This window comes from Momordica charantia (assembly GCF_013281855.1).
Source record: "Momordica charantia cultivar OHB3-1 chromosome 4 unlocalized genomic scaffold, Mcharantia_2.0 BLBB01000004.1, whole genome shotgun sequence".
NCBI lineage: Eukaryota > Viridiplantae > Streptophyta > Magnoliopsida > Cucurbitales > Cucurbitaceae > Momordica > Momordica charantia.
The window spans coordinates 24,571,477-24,593,877 of record NW_028275162.1 but is presented as its reverse complement, the minus strand read 5'-3'; the positions used below and the strand labels follow the sequence as shown (position 1 = coordinate 24,593,877).

The 22,401-nt window shown below is 34.6% G+C and overlaps 2 protein-coding genes across 7 annotated transcripts; both read left to right on the top strand.

Moving 5' to 3' along the window:
- The first annotated feature begins 1,727 nt into the window (after positions 1-1,727).
- LOC111006414 (uncharacterized) lies at positions 1,728-14,777 on the top strand. Of its 6 annotated transcripts, none has more exons than XR_015790195.1 (11): positions 1,728-1,964; positions 2,614-2,665; positions 4,987-5,060; positions 5,730-5,831; positions 5,981-6,043; positions 6,570-6,710; positions 8,843-8,894; positions 11,307-11,377; positions 12,794-12,883; positions 13,616-13,692; positions 14,519-14,777. XR_015790195.1 is itself a non-coding variant. In XM_088122473.1 (11 exons), the coding sequence occupies exons 1-10, from the start codon at positions 1,840-1,842 to the stop codon at positions 13,645-13,647; spliced, it is 807 nt and encodes a 268-aa protein (XP_087978599.1). In that variant the 5' UTR covers positions 1,730-1,839; the 3' UTR covers positions 13,648-13,692; positions 14,519-14,777. The 6 variants fall into 6 exon arrangements, 4 of the variants coding, with proteins under 4 accessions (XP_087978601.1, XP_087978599.1, XP_087978600.1 ...); XR_015790196.1 differs by having other exon boundaries at positions 14,352-14,777; XM_088122473.1 differs by having other exon boundaries at positions 1,730-1,964; positions 13,611-13,692.
- A 3,012-nt stretch (positions 14,778-17,789) lies between these two features.
- Positions 17,790-22,366, top strand: PAB5 (poly(A)-binding protein 5). The gene is made up of 7 exons (XM_022278115.2): positions 17,790-18,286; positions 19,443-20,218; positions 20,373-20,450; positions 20,552-20,641; positions 20,950-21,246; positions 21,502-21,729; positions 21,841-22,366. The coding sequence occupies exons 1-7, from the start codon at positions 18,022-18,024 to the stop codon at positions 22,063-22,065; spliced, it is 1,959 nt and encodes a 652-aa protein (XP_022133807.1). The 5' UTR covers positions 17,790-18,021; the 3' UTR covers positions 22,066-22,366.
- The last annotated feature ends 35 nt before the right edge of the window (positions 22,367-22,401 follow it).

The following is a 22,401-nucleotide window of genomic DNA, read 5'->3' as shown; positions in this document are numbered from 1 at the left end:
TTTTAATATGTCAATAATTAATTTTATCACGTAAAAAAATTGTAGGATCGTTTTATAACGAGTGAAGTGTTCAGGTTGGTTTGTGCACATGTTTGATAGTATTATTGTTTCACTATTGTAACTAAATAAATTAATAATCGAATGTTGAATTATAATTTAACCCAAAATGGTGGTATTTATTTATGGTCAAAATTTTGTAACGTTATAATTATGTCTCTTTCTAATTCTTAATTTTTATTATAAATCATATTTCTTTTCAACAATATTGTAATGAGTCTCTATTAATTTGTTGACACGGCACACTAATTCACTTAAAGAGTTGTGATTTGATACGTGTGGCAACAAATGCCATATAAGAAGTAAGATTAATTTATTATTAATATTATTATTATTTTGAAAGGAAGTGACTAAAAATTCATTAAAACATATAAATTTTATTTTAAGTCTGTGATTTTTTTTTATTTTTTTTAATACAATAAGTGCTGGTGGATATTCAAACTTATGACTTTTTTGTTAGAGATATGTGTCAATAAGCTCAATTCATACTGACTTAAATTTGTGAATTAAATTAACTAAATATCAATGATTCAATTCATGTTCACTTAAATTTGTGAGTTAAATTAACTAAATATCGGAGGGACCAACCTCGTGATTAAGAGAATGAAAAATAAATGTCAAATTATAGTCCAACTTTGATGGATGACTTTAATGGACCTCTAAGTTTTAATAAACGTCTAACATAAATTATAAACAAAAATTTGTTTCTTTAAAATTTCTATAATCACTCTCTAAATGTTGAGATTTTTTTTTCTTTTATAGAACTTTGAACTTTATAACTTTATTTATTTTTAACATTATTTATTATGTTTAATTTTGTTTCTTTAAAATTTCTATAATCACTCTCTAAATGGTTAGTTTCATGTATTTTATAAGTTTATTTCTAAATTTATCTGTCTAATTTTTTTTTCTCCAATCACTTTTATTTTTCTAAAATTTCAAATTCACTTTTTAAATTTTAAATATTAATAATTTAAAATCATTTTTAATTATATAAAAATCACTCTAAACAGTGTATAACAAAACGTTAAAATAATTATATAAAAATTAGTTACACAAAAACAATCGTTATTAATATTTTTTTTCCCCGCAAACCATTAGATGTTATCACCATATTAAAAATGAGGTACAATAGGGTATTAGATTGTTGTCCAACATCCACATAAGGAATAAATCAATAAAATATACAAAATATCAATCTAATATCCCTAATATAGATATAATAGTAGTCATTATCGGAATGTTTATTTGTTAATTTAAATATTTTTTATAAATTTTCTATCTTCACAACATTCCTCGACATATTCATCGAAATCGACACTTATTGATATTTCCATAAAATTGAGACATCGACATTTCAATCGACATCGACATCGACATCGATTTTTAATTTTGTCCGTGCAAACAAATATAATTTGATGTTTTTGTTGTACTGAATTTGTCCAGACTCAATTCCTCCGCTTTTAGAAACTATTAGAGAAAGCCACGCAATTCTAGTACAATGAAGATCAACATAAACTTAGTTCAACTGATTATTTCTTCGGTCAAGATACGACAAAATATTGTAAACTAAAAAAACCTAACTGTTGTGTGACGAGTGAGTAGTAAGTAAAAAAAAAAAAAAATAATAATAATAATAATCAAATGGTTGTCGACTTGTCTGAGAGTAAGGACATTTTCGAATATCGCATACAAAGTGATTAGAGGCAGCAACAATGGCCGCATTGTTCAATAATCTATCCGGTTGTTCCACCCTCTCTCTCAAAGTATCACGCGTCTGCAATGGCGAGCTCGGCGGTAATTGGGTGGAGGATTCTGTTTGCTCTGTTGGGCTGTACAATGGTTGCAACTCTCGCATATACAACCGCCATTGATGGCTCTCCTTTCCGCAGAGAACTTCTTTCACGGTACTCTTTCTTCTGCACTATATGTTTTTCATGTTTGTTCTTACCATTCCACCCTCTCAGTTTACAGAATCGAGCTGCTTCAGTTACTCTGTTCATGTGCCTAGTGATCATCTTCTTTATGCGATCAAAATAATTTGGTGTTTAAAGAACTATCCCGACTATGAAACGAGTTAAACTGCCAGAAATAACTAGGTCAAGTGCTTTTGGGAAATTTTGGCAGCTATCCTGAAAAACAATTCAGTTTTGGAAAACTAAAACGTTTTGATTTGGCCTCTGAATTTTGTTAACATTACATATTGATTTTGTAGTTCGATTGTTCATTTTGTAAACATAGATTTGTCCAGTTTCCAAAGTTGATACCAGACTTATATATGTTTGGGATGATTTTTTCTTTTTCTGAAGTGCTTTTTAAATAAACATACATTTTCTGTAGCCACTCTCGGAAGAATTACTAATTTGGGTGTGTTTAGTATAAATTTGTTGACAATATGAGTTTAGTTCAACGATAATTCACACGTGTATCGGACCGAATAAAATAAAAATTATTTTAATCAGAGGGAAAATTGTGTTACTTTGTAGTGTTGAGTTATTAATTTCTCTCTCTTATTATTTCTACAATTATAGACAAGTTTGTTCTTATATGTTTCAGGTTAATGGTGACAGCTTTAATTGATTTTTATTTCAATGTCATAGCTATTGCGGTATGGAAAAATTAAGTTCTCATTATATTCTCTTTTACGAAAATTTGACTTTGCACACTTTTAGTTATTTCTATAACTCAAAATCTCCTGTCGTGAATAGAACTGCTAGACCATTTAGGAAAGAGCAAAATTTCCTGTTGAATACACTTAATTGTCTGTTCATGTAAAGTTTACAAGCTCGCATGCCTCCATATGTTCTTTTCTTACTGTTCTTCCTCAATAGCCATTCTCTTTCATTTTTTTTTCTTTTTTGGTGTGGATGAAAAACCATGCTTTCAAGGGAAGAATATATTGATGTAGAAATTTGACCTGGATTCCACCAAATTTGTACAAATCTTTTGGAATAAAAGAGATCGACGAGACCTACAAAACAAGAATAGCACTAAAGACCGGTGTGGCTCTTGCCACACAGGCTTCGATGCTTATGGAGTAGTCGAGTATGGAGAGTAGGGTATTTCAGCGTATCAAAGAGTAGATATTTGTAGCGTATTTCAGCGTACCTTTAGGGTTTGGTTCACACTCTTATTTATAGAGGTCGAATCCTAATCTTTTAGGATGTGCTTAGGAGATCTGGACTCCTAGGCCCATGTGTTTCGTCGTGGGCGCCGAGCACTGCTCGGCACCGACCTCGGGTCGGTCGTGGTCGACCCGGGTTTTGGTGCTTACCTGGTTCGGCGCTTCTTCTCTAGTCCAGTCTTTGCTTCTGTCGCTTGGTTCGTTCTCCTTTTTATCTTCCTAGGACGGAATACAAAAGCGCAATATGTTGTTTATTTCATTCCATAAACCCCATGTGAACCGTGAAAAAACCCGCCTGCCACGAAACCACCCTTATCCCTAAATGGAAAGTGGATTAGAACATCTTCCAACATTGAACTACACTCCCTGGTGCGAACAAAGCAAAGCCCAAAAGCCTAGAACAAACAATCCCAAACAGAAGAAGCAAATTGGTAAGTTCAAAGGAGGTGATCGAGATCCTTTGCTACTCCTTTACAAAGAATACAACATTGAGGTCCAATTTGAAGAGAAGAGTGTCTCGTGATACAATCCAAAGTATTAACCCTGCCGTATAAGACATGTGAAACAAAAAATAGATCTTCTTTGGAATTTTAACCTTCAAAAGCGAGGAAAAACAGAGGAGAAAGAGGGGAGAGGATCCGCCCGACACAAGGAAAAGGATTTGCAGGAAAATCTTTCAGAAAAATTAGGGGCCAAAGACGAGAATCCCTCTGGCATTGAGTAACAACAAAGTTCCCTGTCAAGGACAACAAGGCCACGAGATTTGACGTCTCCCTATCGGATAAAGGACGACGAAAACAAAAGATTGCATTGCCTAAAGAAGGAAAGATGGGATGAACGGATTGAGAGATGGTTCAAGCAGGGAACAATGAACAAAAGGGGCGATCCCCCTAGCCACCTATCCTCTTCCTCCCAGAAGTAAGTATCATTGTCATCTCCCACCAAACAATGAACAAACTAAGAAAAGAAGGGAAAGCTGAAGGAGATTGCTTTCCAGGAATTCTTGGAAGTGCCTTTAGAATCCCCATTCAAAGAGATGAGGACCATACTTGCTCACTATGACCCTATGCCACAAAGATTCCAACTCCAAGTGTCATAACCATTTTGCCAGGAGGGCTTCATTATGTAACTTCAAATTTCAAATACCTAAACCTTCTAGATCCATAGGCTTAGACATCAACCCCCAATAACTAAACGAGTCCCTTTCCTTCACCAACTCCCTCCTAAAGAAAGTCTAGCATAATTTTCTCTAAGTTTTTGTTGATGGACACAAAAATTCTAAACAAAGATAGGAAATAGGTTGGAGTTCTGCTTAAAATGGGCTGAATAAGAGTTAATCTTCCCAAAGCTCAATTACTGTGCCCTAAGGAAAAACCTAGACAAGAAGGAAAGGACCCTACCTAACATCCCACCAAAGAAGCCCACCTGACCAACTTAGGGATCATAGTTAATGCCTAAGACGAAACATTTACTTCTATTAATCTTCATACTAGAATCTTGAACTCAAGCTACTATACCCAACTGAAACTTGACCTTAGAGGTCTTCCCTTTGCAAACCTCTTCAATAAGGGTACATCTCCCATTGTATTTCCTATAGAATAGGAAGTACTTTCTCTCAACTCTCACCACGAGAAAGTTGCTCTCTCCAACTCTCATGAGGAAGATTGTTGTGGCCGTTCCTCCCTTCAGTCTTTTTCTGCTGTGGTTGTATTGAATCAATCTGACATATGTGTTCAAGCCTTCATGATAGCTTTTCTCCTACAAAAGTCTTGCATGCTTATTATTATTATTTTTTAATTTATCAGGCATGGGTTTCCTACAAGGAATCGAACTGGATTGCTGCAACAATTTGGATAGTTTTTCTTGTATGTTTTGGCAGGTAATTACTTCGTATCCTTGTCGAGCTCACCTTCCAGTTTAAAACTGGTTTGACCATGGGATACATTAGTGTGAACAATACTGTTGAACTATAATGAATTAAATGTTACTTCTTGTTGGGGTTTGGTGTAGAGATATCTTGACCCTTGAAAATTCTATTTTTATTTATTTTCATTAATGAATGGGGGAAATATCCAATGTTTTTGAATGCCATTTTCGAAATTTCAGAAGATTATGTGTATTTAATTAGTTAAAATACTTTTACTTATTTGATGTTCTTGCAATGCCCTTTTCAACTTTATTCTCAGAATCTAATTGCAGTTCGTGATTTCTTTCTTCACATGCATTTACCTTTTCTTTTGTGCATACACAAATCTGGAAGCTGTTTAAGGTGGAAATTTGCCACTAATACTGAATGTATATTGGTGATGCACAGTTTTATTCTTGAAAAACTTTGGTAAATCATTAAAGTTTTTGTAGACATTTCGATTTCGAAACTCTTACATGTTACTAAGACTGAATGTGCTTCTATGTATGGGCTACTTTATTTCAATAGGAAGTGGCAGTGTTTTTTGATTGGTAATAGTTGCAGGCTGAATCTTCATTTGATTTTTGTTACTTTTATTTTAAGATCCGATTAACTCTTCTTCCCCCCTATCATTTTCCTCAGCATTGCTACTTGTGCCTACATTCTTTGGCAGTTGTGGCAATTATCATCTCAGGAATCCTTTGAAGATATTATGTACCATGTTCTGATCAAGAATCCAAACAAGTGTGTATGCTGTACACCTAGTATAGTCTGTACTGTGAGTTTTAGCTTTTAGGTCTCTTAAATAATTATTTGCATTAGAAACCTTCCGTCATATTTTATATTTGGATTTTTTAGTGTTCTTCCTGACTATTCTGCTGCACAGTATGCAGATATCAGATTTGTTTTGATGGGCTTGACTTGCTGCTATTTCATAACTCTCTAACACCGGAAGGGTTGGCCTTACCATAGTACACTTTCCTGGTTTTCTTTTTACAATTCCCTTCCCTTTGTCTTGTAAGGGTTTAGGGTGACTCCTTATCACCCTTAATTTTGAAATGAGAATCTTGGGTTCTTTAGCAATAGACTAATATAAACTATGAAGTTTAGAAGAATATAAATTTTCAATTCGAGTAAATTTGTAAATGAATTTTATATTTAGTTACCTGATGAGTCAATAAATTATTAAAATTTCAAAAGATTCCTCCTCTATCTAAAGATCTTTTTTTCTTCTTCTTTGTTGTGGGTTTTTGATGATTTGGTAGTTATGTGATCAATCAAATGTTTAAAGGGAAGAAAGAAGTTCTTTTGGGTATGAGAGAGAGGGAGGGAGGGAGGGAGGGAGGGAGGGAGACGTCAAGCATTACTCATAATTTAATGCTATGCTATGGTTATGGATATTATTTCTAGCCTTTGAGAAACTTCATCATTCTATTTCCTATTCTTAAACATGATTTGCTTGTTGACATATTATATATATAGGAACGGCATGCAGCAGCACAGGAAGCACTCCGATATTATGATTGCAAAAATAGTTTTTGGTGCTTTGGGTTGTTTGATGGCGGTAATCATGGCCTATCTTTTCAGCGATGGTTCCCCTTTTCGCAAGGAGCTTTATACACCGTAATTTATACTTTTATTTCTTCCTTAATTTGATTGTTCTTTAAGTGCTAATGCATTTGAATGATGTTTAATTGATATGGCAAAAGAAAAAGAAAAGGAAAATAAAAAATGGTGTTGATACCTAAACCTTAGAAAGTGAAAAGTTATTACTATTCCATGGTTGCCTAATTGTAAATTGTTATTATTATTTTTGGTTAAAGTTAATTGTGAAGTACAACTATCACGAGTTGATTAGTGGTTAAAGGAATGAGCCGTATATGCTTTTTTCTATGTATTGGTGTTCTATATAATATAACTGACATAAGACTCAACTTGTTAGATATTACGAAGGTTCAATAAGTACCATGTCGAAATTGTCTACCATTTTCTTCTTTTTCACTTTGACCAATATGAGTTTATCTGGTACTAGCAACTTTATTAAAAAAATTTCCATCTTAGCAGCTCTCCAAAGAATAGTTTAGTAGCCACGTTAGCGATGCTTGGGATGATTTTAGGCGCAATTACCTGTCTAGGATATTAAATATCAGCTTGGCCACCTATGATGATTAAATAAGAAGGAAAAAATTACTTGCTGGCTGGTCATCTTTTTAAAAATGAGGGAGCTACTCCATGGGTTCAAATTATCAGGGCGGAGTTTATGGTCGTAAAGGAACAATAGGATCTTCCAAGCCTTGTCTTCCTTTTGAGGCCTTTAGTGATAGAATGTTTTAGCTCTTGGGTTGTGTAAATGTTTCTACTCAGTTACACTCTAAACGACCTAGCCTCTAATTGGAGATCGTTCTTGTAATTTGCGCTTGTGGCTTTTTATATATTTCATATCATCAATGAAATACTCGTTTTTTATAATTAAGGAAAAAAAAAGAAAAAAAGGAAAAAAATACTAGTTATTGAGAACAAACCATGGAAGTCTTTGAAAGTGTTTTTGAAGGAGCAAACAATTTGATGAGTTGAGATCTCTTGAGCTCTATAACAATAAAGGGTTTTGGATGAAGATGTGATCTAGATTGTAGGATATTAGAACCTTGATATGGAAGAAAGCCAAGCCTTGGCCTTGGAAGATGACAAAAACGTTCTTCCAAGAAGCCAAAAGATTACAAGGACTATAATTTTTAAAGGAAAGCTTTCTAGGGGGTTCCCTCTACCCCTGCCCTTAGGCTGTTGCCTTTTTGGCTTTCTGCTGTCAGTAACGTTCTCTTTCTCTAAAAAATGAATTTTGAAAGGAAAGCAACATTTAGACCAAGACAGCCTTGTCAATATAACCGAGTCCAAAAAAATAAAAAGGCTCTCCCTTGTTGAAAGTTTTGTTATTTTTTGAAGCCAAGTGGCCCGAACGAAGGCCCTGTTAATCTGAAGCTGAATAGTCTTGCTCCCTCTAAACCCTAACCAGTATACTTGTTGAACTACAATACCAAACAGATTGGAAGCTAGGAGTTATTGTGATAGGATCTCGTCAACAACCTAGACCAAATTCATTGATGGTTAGTTTAGTCCATCATACTTCTCTAATCTGCATGTGTATTAGAGATATTAGTTTCATTACGGTTTACAAAGTCAGTCACAGATGATTACCATGGATAACCTCTTCCTAATTGGAGAAACAGAGACTCTTGCCTACTGTTATTAAAAGCTTGAAATCTTTTCCCATATGAAGGGGAGTGGCCTATGATATCTGTCCCTATCTTTTGAAGCCAATGCCCTTAGTTTTGCTTATGCATTTTGGAATACAGAGGTACATGAGGTGCAAAATAAATTAGATGTTTGGAAATGAGCTTCGGTGATTCTAAGATCTTTTCCAATCTTCTTTGAAGGTGTTAAACTCTAAAGGATGGGTTCAATGGACTCGTTTACATACTTCTGTAATTTGTCCATCATGAATAGCACTTATATAATTGAAGAACTAGATTCTTAAGAGAGAATCTTATGTTCTAAACAGTAAACAAGATTTCAAAAGATTAAAATATAAAATATTGCCTTGTCCATGCAATCCCAGGGTTTTGCTGTGAACAGACTTTGCATAAATCGTAAAAAAAATTTCTTCTTGTTGATAGAATATCCTCTTTTGAGATTTTGACCGATTATTATGCAGTATTTATCTCCTTTTAAAGGTTAACAAGCTGTTAGCACATTTGCAGCTGGATGGTGGCTACACTGGTCGACTTCTATATTAATGGCACAGCTTTATCAGTATGTATTATATTCCTTATCATTCTTCTTGCATCCCTGAGGTGGCAAATCAACCTAGATTTTTATTTCTGGCTCTCAGTCATTACTGTGTGTTGTAGCGTATACTTTATATTCTATCCACCTTTTCATTTATTTGTCTTGTTAAGATATTGTTGTTATATTACTCTCTTCATTTTTCTGTTATTTATTTTTAGTTTTCGTTAGAACTTTCAACAAGCTTATTGATGACCTTTAGCTGCTTGAGCTCCCCATGGCTAAAGGTGCCTTTACTTGGTCTAGTGGGAGAGACAGTCCAACGTTTTCCCTAATTGACAGATTTTTAGTTAAAGAGTGGATCTCCAAGTTTCAGAACTCAAGAGTTCAGAGCAAGTCACACATTACTTTTTTTTTTTTTTATATCCGTGTGTCCGGGCCAGCTTGCGCGTACCTCGACTATTCACGGGCAGGGCCAACCGTCTGACCCTACTACGTTTGGTTGACAAGGAAACTCGTAGGATATTAAATCCTAGGTAGGTGACCACCATGGTTTGAACCCATTCCCTCTAAGTCCTTTGCTATTTACATTGGCCTTCATTGACCACTTGAGCCATCCCATGATGGTTAAGTCACGCATTACTTCAGACCATTTTCCTATTATTTTAGACATAGGTTTCTTTAGGTGGGTTCCTATTTCTTTCAAGTTTGAGAACATGTGGCTGCTTCACAAGGATTTCCTATAAAAATTTGATTCGTGGTGGAAAAGCGTCGATGTTGATGGTTTGGCCAGGCTTTGTGCTTATTTAGGAGCTCAAGTGTGTAAAGCAGAAGATCAACGAGTGGAATAAGGAGGTTTATGGCATCAACTACACTACACCAAAAAGCATGAGACTATAAAGGAAATTGACCAAAGAGCGGGAGTCATTGCTTAATGACGAGTAGGGTGAGAAGGAGGAATTTTTCCTAATGAATTTCTACAGAAAGGAGAATATAGCATTTACAGAATAAGTGAAATTTAAGAGCTTAAGAACAAAACAAAAACAAAAACCTGAGGGTAGAAACATATAGTATGTTAAGCATTGGTCGAGGCTTAGGCCGCAAGGTAGAAAAATTTCAGGACCGATACATAATGGGATGGGTATAGAAAGAAAGTGATGTAGAGATTTCGAGATTTGTACTGCTCTATCTACTATTCTGGATTATAAGTATCACGTGGTTTTCAAAATTTTGTACATGGATATGTGACATATTGTTGGGGAGACCGTCAAATTAGACAATACAAACAAAGAAAAACTATACGAAATAAGATTGTCCTTGTAAACAAAGCTGAAGAAGCTACATTTGGTAAACTCTTTCTTTGGAGGTTATCTCTCCCGAGGAGTTTGTTAGTGAATGTAATAGCAAAATTATATCTCAGCTTGTGTTAAGTGATGGTTTTGGTTTCCTCCTCAGTAGTCTGTCCTTTGGGAGCTTGTATCCTTGAACTTTTTTCTAGAAGCTTCAAAATTGGATGATTTCTCCCTCTGTGTGCTCTCTTTGCCTTAGAAATGAGGAGAACATTGATCATTTTTTTCTCCATTGTAATTTCGCATCAAAGTGTTGGCTTTTTATTATGAGGGAATGTGGCATTTCGGACTGTCTCCCTAAGAATGTCGATGATTGGCTGATTGAAATTATACACGGTGACACTCTAAAAGGAAAAGCGAGGGTCCTTTGGAGTTGTTCTGGGAGAGCTTATTTTTGGAGTATTTGGAAAGAAAGAAACCAAAGAGTCTTCAGCGATACCTCTCAATCTTTTGATATTTTTTGTGAGAATGTACAAATTACTACGGCATCTTGGTGCCTTACTTATAGGAGATTCTTTTGTAATTACAATTTAGCCTCTCTTTCACGGGATTGGCAAGCTGTAATGTGGTAGTTTTCTGGGGAGGGCCTCCTCGGCCCTTACCCGTAGGTTGTTCCCTTTTGCTAGTTTCTAATATATATCTTTTGTTTCTTATAAAAAAAAAAAAATATATATATATATATATATATATATATATTATCAATGAAAAGTTTGTTTCTTGTTAAAAAAAAAAAGGTAAAATTATATCTCTAAGGTTCAGAGGAAATAATTTAGTCCAAGGTAGGCCCACAAAAATAACATTGTGAAGATAGATACCTATGGCTTGTTCTATATCATTGAAGAATCTGTTGTCTTTATAACCAAAGATTTCAAAGAAAAGATCTGATACATGGTTCTTTCTTTCTAATGCCTCTAGTTTGAACTGTTGAAATTAACCCTAACATTCGGAAGAAACTTTACTTCTTTGCTCTCTTATGACTTGTAAATAGGTAAATACTTAAAATTGGAGTAGCTTCTTGATATTTGTTTTCATGACTTCATCTGTTATCTGAAAGCCGAATAACGTTATTTGTCCTCCTATATAAAATCAGGTCTGGATGTTCTATAAAGAAGAATCGTGGCTTACTGCAATCTTTATAGCCCTATTCATAATTTTTGGGAGGTAATCTGTCACTTTTGTTGGAAAATCACATATTTATCTTTCTTGCATTTGGAACCTGCCCATTGGTCAAGGAAATAATATTACATTTTTTCTCCACTGATGATCTTTTTTCAAGTTCATTTCTCAGCTTTCTTCTCACAAAATAAGTTAAAACGAAATTTCTCTTTGGTCCAGAGTACACTGTATATGTACATATATCTTTGCATTCTTACATTCATTTACATTAAGATGCTCGAGAAGACATTAACGATTTGGAGGGCGTACAGAAAACTTGCTCTCATCCATTGAATTTATATTATGGGATAGAGATGCCTATCCAACTTGATAATATTGTTTTAGTAACTGAAATTTCCCAGTCCATATGGGCCTTGGTGAATATGTGATGTCTTTTTCTTTTTAAGAAACCAAAAAAAGCTTTCCATCGAAGAAATGAAAAGGACAAAAAGAGACACACAGTCTATTTCAATAAAGTTTACAAAATATTACTCCAACTAGAAATGATGTAGCCGTATATGGCCTTAGTTAGCTTTTAAGTCTTTGTGCATAGCTTGTACTTGTAATCTTTTAAAAGCTTTCCTTCTACCGTGTAGTAACTTCAAGTTACTTTTAGTTTGTTAGATCAGAACCCTCTATAAATAGGGTTCCTTTTCATTTAATAAACATCAGATTGAAGCATTCTAAATTCCTTTGTGCAAGACTGCTTCAAGAAATAACTAGGAAGATATTATAATTACAAAAAAAAAAGGGTAAAGAATGCAACATGAATATCCCAACAGTTTATTCCTTCCCAAATTCTATCCAGAGCTCTAGAATATGTGATGTCTTCAATATGGAAGCTGTCTGCTGAATGTCATCTGCATTGCTGCCTGATGACCTTCCTTCCGTTTTTCTCTCTCATCTCTCAATTAGGCACATTCCTAGTTGATGGTCAGTCTGTTTTATAGAACTTTTATCATATCTTCTAATATTCTCAATTTGTCAAAATACAGAGAGACATTTTGCTGTATGCATGTGAGGGGTATAAATTTGATATTGGCAGTGCTTTTAATCAAAGTTATGTTTTACCTGTTCCTCCTTTTCGACATTTTACATATTGTGTGACATGGGCAAATCAATGTTCCTTGTTACATATAGTGGTGTTGAACTACATGGAATCCTACTTGTTTGTGCCAGTATAATCCGTATCCATTAAAAAGTTTATCACAACTTAAAAACTGAATACGTATATATGGCCGACAAACTGAATTTTGAAGAAGCTGCAAAACAATCAACTAGTTGAACATTTGATGGCTATAAATCATTAATATTTTGGAGTGTGCAAATCACTTTTATGCTTCATATATAACCCAAATGGGCATGCAAATGGCTCTGCAAATATCTATAATTACTGAGTGTATCTTTCTCCTAATATTTCAGCGCCTCTTCATTTCCCTTCATTGTTAAGGAGCTGTTCAAGCTCAACTCCGAAGATCCAGCATACCTTGTTTTATTCAAAAGTCCCAACAGGCAAGTCCATTCTTCTTGTTAGAGGGCATAAGATTGAAAAGATAATGAATGCTACATATTAAGCTATTAGAATCAATGCATTTTCTGAACTTTGATTTTTCTTAAGTTTATGAAAATGTGACCTGGAGGATTTTCACCTGCCCCAACTTGTTATTTACAGTTTCAACTGTAATATTCTGAAAAGAAAAAAAAGGAAATATCATTAACTCTTTGTATTGTGCTAGGGTGAGTTTGAATGTTTTAAAGAACACATTTTATTTGTAATCCATTATGAAAACTTTAAAGAGTATATTTAGAATGTCGGAAGTTTGTTGGGAGTTTAGGGAGGACAAAGTGGTAGTAGGTTTCTTTCCCACTCCCGACCATTACTTGTGGTGTAGTCAGACTAGATTATTTACTATTTATTATTACTATTATTATTTTTTTATTCAGGACTAAATTAATATTTTGGGATAAGTTTCGTTTTAGATAGATCGTGGTTGAGCTTTTTTTTAGTACAACATTTAGGTTGGGAATTGGAACTCATGACCTTTTGATCAGAAATAGGTGCCTTAACCAGTTGGGCTATAGTTAGGTTGGTGATTGTGGTCGAGTTATTTGTTCTTATAATGACAAAGTCATATTGACACATGTCTCAACCACTGGATTTTTCTTTCTAGTGGGTGTAATTTTTCTCTGATTTAGAGACTGACTTTGAATTCTTCTTGCACATCGTAATTTATGGTAGGTCAGAAGTAAGGTATAAGAGAACATCATCCTCATAACTCATAAGCTGCAAAAGGAAGTTAAGAGTGCTTCAGCTCATTCTGGTACGTACCAAAATGTTTACACTGAAAGCATAATCCATAAAATGTCATACATCTTGTTTGATAGAAGAGTTCAAATCTTATATTTCTCGTAAAAAGGTTTCATAGTACAGACTGACAGAGTGTAACTTTAATGGGTATATACAGAAAACAACCTTATGATGATAAATCTTTAGTACTGAATCAAGTGCTATGTTCAGTATGAACCGAGCATTTAAAGATATTTGAATGCAGGAACTTGCCATTGCTGCTGAATCAATTGATGGCATTTCTCTCTTTGTTAGAAAATATTTTAGGCTAATTTAGTCCCTTAGTATTTTGGTTATTATACCTCTGTTTAGTCTCTGCAATTACTACTATGAATGAGATGCTGGTATAATATAACTCATTAGATAAGTTTTGATTGAATTGATATCGTGCTATAGATAGTTAAATAAATAATAAACCTTCCCTATTAGCACTTCATTAGTAGTTTTAACGGGAAATACTAAATAGAAATATAATTCGAAGTCCAAGACATAATTGAAACTTTTTAAATAACCACTAGTCAATAAGAACCAATATAAATAATAAAAGGCTTAAAGAGAATGACCTCAAGCCATAGTCACCATCTACTTAGAATTTATTATCCTATACATTTTCTTGTCATCCAAATGTAACAGGGTCTTGTAAGAATAGTTGAGGTGCGTGCAAACTAGCCCGATACTTACAGATATTCAAAGGCTAGATCTATAATTTTACCGTATTTTGTCTTCTTTCGTTGCTTACCTATCCCTTTGTTTCTTCTTAGCCTTTACTCTGCCATATTGTTTCTATGGAATTTTTACAGGGAACAGTTGACGAATGTTCTCACCAAATGAACCACTCATCTTTTGTTTTCTGTAAATTAAAAACTTGATCTGTTGTCTCTACTACCTAAGGCTGTGTTGCCATGCAAGTTAATAGCTTGGAATTCTCTTAGGAAATTTGTGCCATTTCTTGAAAGTGAGCTTTGTATTATGTGTAACAAAAGTTTGTGAAATTTTACTTTCTTTTCTGTTTATATGGGCAAGTAAGTTTATTTGCTTACTTGCTTTATCATGTGATAATTAGTTAGCATGATTTATAGCCAGGTGTTTCGAAAATAGTTCTTAAACAAACTTCCAATCCGGGTATTAAATACCCTTCGTCACATAGACATTTCTATCTATAGGTTCAATGTTGACACGAGGGATGAATTGAAATTTCGATGTGAAAGATTGACAAAATATAAAAAAAGTATTAATAAAATATCACTACCATGGACATAATATTAATAATTTTTAACTTTTTTTAAATAGAGTTAGATTCTTATTTGTTAGTTTAAATATTTGGTATGAATCTTTTATTTTCATAGTTTTTCTAGAATTATACATCGACGTCGATATTTAAAATTTTGCTTCTGATAACAATGGAGAAAGATTTAGCGTTTTTTTCCTTTATTAAAAAAAGAAAAGGGTAAGGCGTGATTTCTTGCTTTGGTCTAAATTGATTTTAACTTAACCACATGTAAATAAACATGCAAATGAAAACAAACTTTTGCTCTGTGAACTTTTTAAATGTTACCAGGAATCATATCTTGATTCTCCTTTTACCTTGATAATCTGTTTAAAAATTAAAAATTTAGAAAACTATCCTTTATATATAAACATTTCTATATTTTCCATCTTTAACAAGTACTAATTTAAATTAATTTTATCTAGAAAGAATAAAACCAATTTAACTTATGTTTATACTTTCATATTGGTAACTCGTTTCCTCTTTAAAGTAAAAAACTCATATCTAGATAAACTTTTTTTTTTTCATCTGTTGGGGACAAGTATCGATTAATAATATAAATATAATTGTACATGTAAATTGAATATTTGAAGCCAAGGAAATTAATTAAAATAATGATCTCAAGATTCAGATGGAGATATTAGGTTTAAAATAAAATCCCAATTTACAAGGAGCTACGAGAACAAAAGCCTTTTGAAACTTATTTTCACAAATGTTTAATATTTATAAATTTTACACTTTTAGGTTTCTGGATTTAAAACTTTTTTCAAAATGTAAAAGATTTAATGTTCCATATTTGATTTTCTAAACATTAAATCATTGTAGGTTCCAAATCAATTATTCTCGTAATCTCCTAATTTACTTATTTTTTTCATTTCATTCCAATTGTACAAATGAATTTTTGCGCTCAATGATTGGACCATGCAAACTAGAAATACATTTTCTTCGTTAAAGGAAGAGATTACTCGATCTATTTCCGTATCTTTCATGATATATATAATAACTTGGGCACCTGTTTCAAATGCATGTCCCATTTTTTCACAACAAGATTATGAAAATTCACAAGAAGCAACCGGGTGTATTGTCTGTGCCAACTGCCATTTAGCTAATAAGTCAGTGGATATCGGACATACAAGCTAAAAACACATACAAGTTAACAGCAAAACATGAGTACAAAAGCATAAAAATAATCTCATTATAACAACAACCGTTATAACATAAACTTATATGGACATATAAACTATATCCGGCTATAGACTATAAGTATTGATTGCAACATGAAGAATCAATTCACCAAAATCAAGCTCATATGAACTTGTATATGAACTATAAAGTATATACATCTATATCTCACAACAATTAACAAATAAACTACATAATCAAATAAAACACTAGCATATGCTAAAATTCATAGACTAGGATAATCCCCCATATTGGAAAATTGTTATTAACAATACCCCAAACTCGAACACCTAAAATCGGAAATAAAAAACAAACCTAGAAGTTTTAAAATGTAAACGGTATAAAATGGGCTGTCAAACAATGATGAAAAGCGAGCGAATCGAAAATGAGTTGCCGAAGACGTACAGAAAACGAAGAAGACTAGGAGACGACTTGCCGGAAACAATGATGAAAAGCGAGACGGGTTGCTGCCGGCAAGGGACTAGGGAAAATGGAGAAGACTAACGGAAAAAATGGTATTTTTAATGAAGAAGACGAAGAGATTTGGATATTTGGGAATTTTTATTTTAGAAAAGTAAAAAGTTTGCCCAATTTAAAATTTAACCTCTCAAATCAATTTCCATAATTTAATAATATTTAAATGTATATAAAAAATGATATATTGGTAAATGTTGATGGAGGTTTATTTCAAGACGATCTGAATTTTGTAGAATGAATTCTTTATAGGATTATAATATCCAAAAGACCTATCAAATGTACTAATCCCAAAACAAAATTGAAATCTTATAATCCAAAAAGGTAAGTTTCTGGGCGCAAACTCAAAGAACCAAGTATGGTTGAAAAAACTTGCACATGAGATACGCTACCTTTTATACAAACTCGCACATGATTTAAATATTGAAGTGTATTGTTGAGTATTGTCTCTGTATTTATAGGTTTTGTTGAACCCTCTTAATCGGGCTCAAATTTAGAAGATATATTATAAATGACAAAAAAAAAATTGTCAATGAACAAGCATGGTTTATGAAAAAAAAAACTAAATTATTATAAAATAGACTATTAATAATTATGATTTTTTTTTCTTTTTGAATAGATGAATATAGATATATGAATTAGTTGAGCTAAATTCAGGATATCACTTAATTATATCAAATGATTAAAATTTTATGTACAATTTGGTCTTAACCAGGGGAAATAATTGTCCCACCTTAGTACAAATTATATTTCCTATTGTTTATTAGTGGTACCGACCAATTTAAATAATCAATTTGACTAATCGCTTTTGTATTTAAAAATGGAAAAATAAAAAGACCAATCGCCTTTATTCGACTTGGTCTTTAGTGGCAGAAAATAAATAAATAAAAAGAATCAAAGTGACACGTGGCGTTCAGAGAAGCTTGAAGGTGTACCGTAGGGAAAAAGGGATTGACAACAGGCAAAAAGTTCCCGAAACGCCACGCGGTTAAGAATGGCCCAAAAGCGCACGACAACGTGATAAAAGATACGGCCTCGGACGCCACGTCATCAGCGGAACCGCGCTCTGTTCCAAACGCACCGTTTTGGGACCCCCCGCTTCTCTCTCCCACGTATAAATACATTCGTTTCGCTCCGTTTCGCTCCCTCTCTCTCTCTCTCCCTCTCCGTGGAGGAACTGAAGAAGGAAAGGAAAAAAAAACCCAAAAAAAAAACTTCGATTTTCCATATTTAGAGAGTTTAGAAACCCTAGTGTTTCTTGTGTTCTTGTTTGTTCTTCCTCGCTTCTTCGATCGCCCATCCGTAAACTGCCTCCGATTTTCAGTCTTCTATCTGTTTTAATTCCGTTTCCGCCGATATTTTTTTTGCCCCGAGACGGCGATGGCGGCTGCAGTTCAGGCATCGGTGACGGCCGCACAAGTTCAGCCGGCGGCGATTCCTCCTCCAGTGGGCTCTGCGGCCACTGGAGCCGGGTTTTTGAGTTCGTCATTGTACGTGGGCGATCTGGACCAGAGTGTGAACGAGGGACAGCTTTTGGAAGTGTTCGGCCAAGTCGCTCAGGTTGTCTCCATTAGGGTTTGCAGGGATCAGACGCGCAGGCAATCGCTTGGATATGCTTATGTTAATTTCAGCAATCATCAGGATGGTTCGTCAGTTTGTTCTCCATCTTTCCTAATCGTTCTTTACGTTTCTTCGGTGGATTATTTTCATTTCTCAATGCTGCGCTTGAGTTTGTTCTGATTTTCTACTCCGAATATTGCATTTATAATTTAAAAAGTGAGAATCACGCTATCATTTAATCTAATTTAAAATGTACATGTAAAGAATTATCAGTCGCAGAGAATCTGGAGTTCATTGGTTATTCTGTTTGATTGTCTGTGCATTTATATCGGAGAATTTTGATTCTGAATGATTCTGTAAACCAGTGATGATTAATTTGTAAGTGACGAAATATGCACACTTTTTCTGGACTCATATTTTAGTAATATAATGATTCAATTTTAACCCTTAAGTTTTGATTTCATGCCATTCAACCTTGAATTTGAATAAGTAGTAAAAAGTATAATTAAAAAATTTCTCAACACTGAGCCCAATAAAACACATCCAGTTACAAAAATGCGTAAAACCCAACCACATAACATACGAGCCCAACCATAAAACAAATGAGAAAAAATTTAGGAAAAAAGAAAGTATGAAACTAAACCCAACACCAAAGTCCAAGTTAGAGCAAACCCTGTACACGGTCATAAAAATTAACACTCATAGAAATAGTCTCAACCAGCCATATGACCATCCTAACCAAAAAATATTTGTAAAGAGGCAACCCAACTAATGAAGCAAATTACTTTCGTCTCTTGTTCAAGTTCAAGTTAAAATTTTTGAAACAATAACTTTACTGTTGAATTTGACTAGTTCTCCTCTAGCTATAGGGGTAAGGAATGATATCATTTCCCCTTTTTCGATTTGTGTTAGATCTTAGACAAATTCAAACATGCTTAACTACTTTGTATATTTGATTAATAGATTTGTCTTCTTCATAGCTTTCTTTAGGCTGAAAAATATAATTTCTTGATTGTGATCTACTGTTGCTAGTAACTGTAAATGATGGGCGGGCATGTCAGAACATTTAGTTTATGATTATTGTTCAATTTTTGAGTTACATATTCATTCATCCAGATATGAACTTTATAATTTGCAACACATATTCAATGATGTGATAATTGGAGATATTTCTTTATAAGCATCTTTTGGGACCAATATAAATATTTAATCTCTTATTGTTTCCTTCCATAAATTCTCAGCTTCCAACGCCATGGAACTTTTGAATTTCACCCCTGTTAATGGGAAGCCTATCAGGATTATGATTTCTAATCGAGATCCAAGCATTCGGAAAAGTGGACATGCAAATGTTTTTATAAAAAATCTGGACATATCAATTGATAACAAGGCATTACACGATACATTTGCTGCCTTTGGTACTGTTCTTTCTTGTAAAGTTGCTGTTGACAGCAATGGTCAATCAAAAGGTTATGGATTTGTACAGTTTGAAAGTGAGGAAGCTGCAGAAAGTGCTATTATAAGATTGAATGGCATGCTGATCAATGATAAGCAAGTTTATGTTGGACATTTTATTCGACACCAGGAAAGAATTCGAGCAAATGGATCGATGTTTACTAATGTTTACGTGAAGAATTTACCAGAAACTACAACAGACGATGACCTAAAAGATATTTTTGCTGCACATGGTTCCATTACTAGTGCAGTTGTCATGAGAGATTCAAATGGGAAGTCCAGATGTTTTGGTTTTGTGAACTTCCAGACCTCAGATGCTGCTGCTGTAGCAGTTGAAAAGTTGAATGGTACTATCCTTGGTGATGACAAGGTTCTGTATGTAGGCAGGGCTCAAAGGAAATCAGAAAGAGAGGCTGAGTTGAAAGCAAAATATGAGCAGGAAAGACTGAGTAGATTTGAAAAATTACAAGGTGCTAATTTGTACATCAAAAATATTGATGACCATGTCGATGATGAAAAGCTTAAAGAGTTATTCTCTGAGTTTGGAACAATCACATCATGCAAGGTTCGTTTTTGTTTTGGCAATCTCCCTTTCTGCTCTCCATTTTTTGTCTTCTATATACCATCGGAACCTATTGGCCAACTTTTGTCTATATAGCTGCTGCATGTCGATATTTCGTTGATCGTTGATCTCAATGCTTGATTGTAATTATTGCCAGGTTATGCTTGACCAACATGGGCTGAGCAAGGGGTCTGGTTTTGTAGCCTTTTCTTCATCTGAGGAAGCGACAAAAGCTGTAAACTTTTTTTCTTTGAGATCCATTTCTGGGTTCTTTATCAGAATATGATATGAAAATTGAAACTAATTTTTTTAATTTTTTTATATGTACTCTTTTAGTTAAATGAAATGAATGGAAAGATGATTGGAAGGAAACCTCTGTATGTAGCTGTTGCTCAGCGCAAAGAAGAGAGAAAGGCTCGGCTGCAGGTGCGATTTTTTTTTTCTTGGGAAATGCCCATATCATTCTGAGTTGTTTTCCTCTGATGATTTTTTTAACGCAAATGACATACATTGATTATTTCGTGATGCTTTATCTTGATGTTATTTTAAACCCCTAAATTGCAGTTAGAGGTTTCATTTATAACCAATTAGAGGTTTTTTTGGAAATCAATTATATGAATTTTCATGGTCCTGTGTGGTTGATGGTGATTGTGCCTCACTCTCAATTTTCATATCCAGCTATAGCATGCTTTTCGAGCAGCACATTCTGATGATAGCATATTCTTCGTGTTCAGGCTCAATTTGCGCAAATCCGAGCAGCTGGTGGAATGTCATCTTTGCCTTCAGGAATTCCAGGATTTCATCCAGGGGCACCAAGACTTGCTCCTCAGCAGATGTATTATGGTCAGGGTAACGGGCTGGTTCCCCCACAGCCTGCTGGATATGGCTTCCAGCCTCAACTCATGACCGGGATGCGACCTGGTATGGCCCCCAACTACATGGTGCCTTATCAGTTTCAGAGGCAAGGACAACCAGGGCGTGGCCCCGGAATGAGGCGAGGCGGAAATTCGCAACCGGTTCAGCAGCAGCAGGTAAAGTGAATTATGTTGTTAAGATCTCTGTCTACTAGTTATTATATTTTTTTGATCCATCTCATCCATGGAGATACTATTTGGATGTTTGTGCCAAGCTTATCTGAGCTTGATTTTGCATCACTCTGAATTCAACAGAGATCTATTAAATTTACTCACTTCTTTAACCCAGTTGCTGATCCAAGTGCTCCTGAAGTTTTTTCTTTTCTTCGGATGTTTGCCTATAAATTTGTTGACTCGTTTTTGCAAACCCAGATGGTGCTCCGTGGCTCTGGACAAGGTTTTAGATACATGAACAATGCACGAAATGGTTTGGAATCGCCCGTCCTGCCCCAAGGTCTTGTTGGCCCTCCAATGATGCCTCTGGCTTTTGAGAGTTCGGGAGTGACTAGCTCCCCCATCGACATCCAGCGATCAAGGACTGTGCCTACTTCAACACTTGCTTCTGCATTAGCTTCCGCTACGCCCGAAAATCAGCGTGTGGTACGTTATCATTTTTCCTCCCTTCATTGTAGAATATGAAACCATCTTTGTAAAAGACGAGACATATCATTGACTGCTGTACCTCTTCTTCTACATTATATCCTTTTACAGATGCTCGGCGAGCAGCTGTATCCACTCGTGGATCGCCTCGAGCCAGGTCATGCAGCAAAGGTTACTGGAATGCTGCTGGAGATGGACCAACCAGAGGTGCTCCATCTCATCGAGTCACCGGATGACTTGAAGAATAAGGTGGCCGAGGCTATGGAAGTCCTCCGCAAAGCTACATCAGAACCCGAGCTTACTGATCAGCTCACTTCACTGGCCCTGAACAAATGAACAGAGATTGAAACAAATGAGCACAGGTTCCCTGACCTTCAATTTTCCTTAGACCATTCTTTATGCCGCATGGTGAACATAATTTCTGGTTGGGTTTTATCTTTTTTTCTCCTCTTTTAGCTTTCCTCCTTAAATTAACTCTCTAGGATACTATTTAATTTTGCGAGGTTTTGTTTTGACCGGCTGCATTCATTTATTTTATTCTACATTTGGATGTTTTAGAATTTTGGTACTCTGGAGTTCTGTTTTGACAATTATCTAGTTTATTGGGATTTAGGACTATGGTTTCATCTTTTTGTTATTGTTATTATTTTGATTCTGATTTTATGTTCTTAT

Coding starts and splice junctions, on each gene's coding strand:
- LOC111006414 (XM_088122473.1), top strand. CDS start 1,840: ATGGCGAGCTCGGCGGTAATTGGGTGGAGGATTCTGTTTGCTCTGTTG. Junction 2,666..4,986: donor TCAATGTCATAGCTATTGCG/GTATGGAAAAAT, acceptor TTAATTTATCAG/GCATGGGTTTCCTACAAGGA. Junction 6,711..8,842: donor CGCAAGGAGCTTTATACACC/GTAATTTATACT, acceptor GCACATTTGCAG/CTGGATGGTGGCTACACTGG.
- PAB5 (XM_022278115.2), top strand. CDS start 18,022: ATGGCGGCTGCAGTTCAGGCATCGGTGACGGCCGCACAAGTTCAGCCG. Junction 18,287..19,442: donor TTTCAGCAATCATCAGGATG/GTTCGTCAGTTT, acceptor ATAAATTCTCAG/CTTCCAACGCCATGGAACTT. Junction 21,247..21,501: donor AACCGGTTCAGCAGCAGCAG/GTAAAGTGAATT, acceptor TTGCAAACCCAG/ATGGTGCTCCGTGGCTCTGG.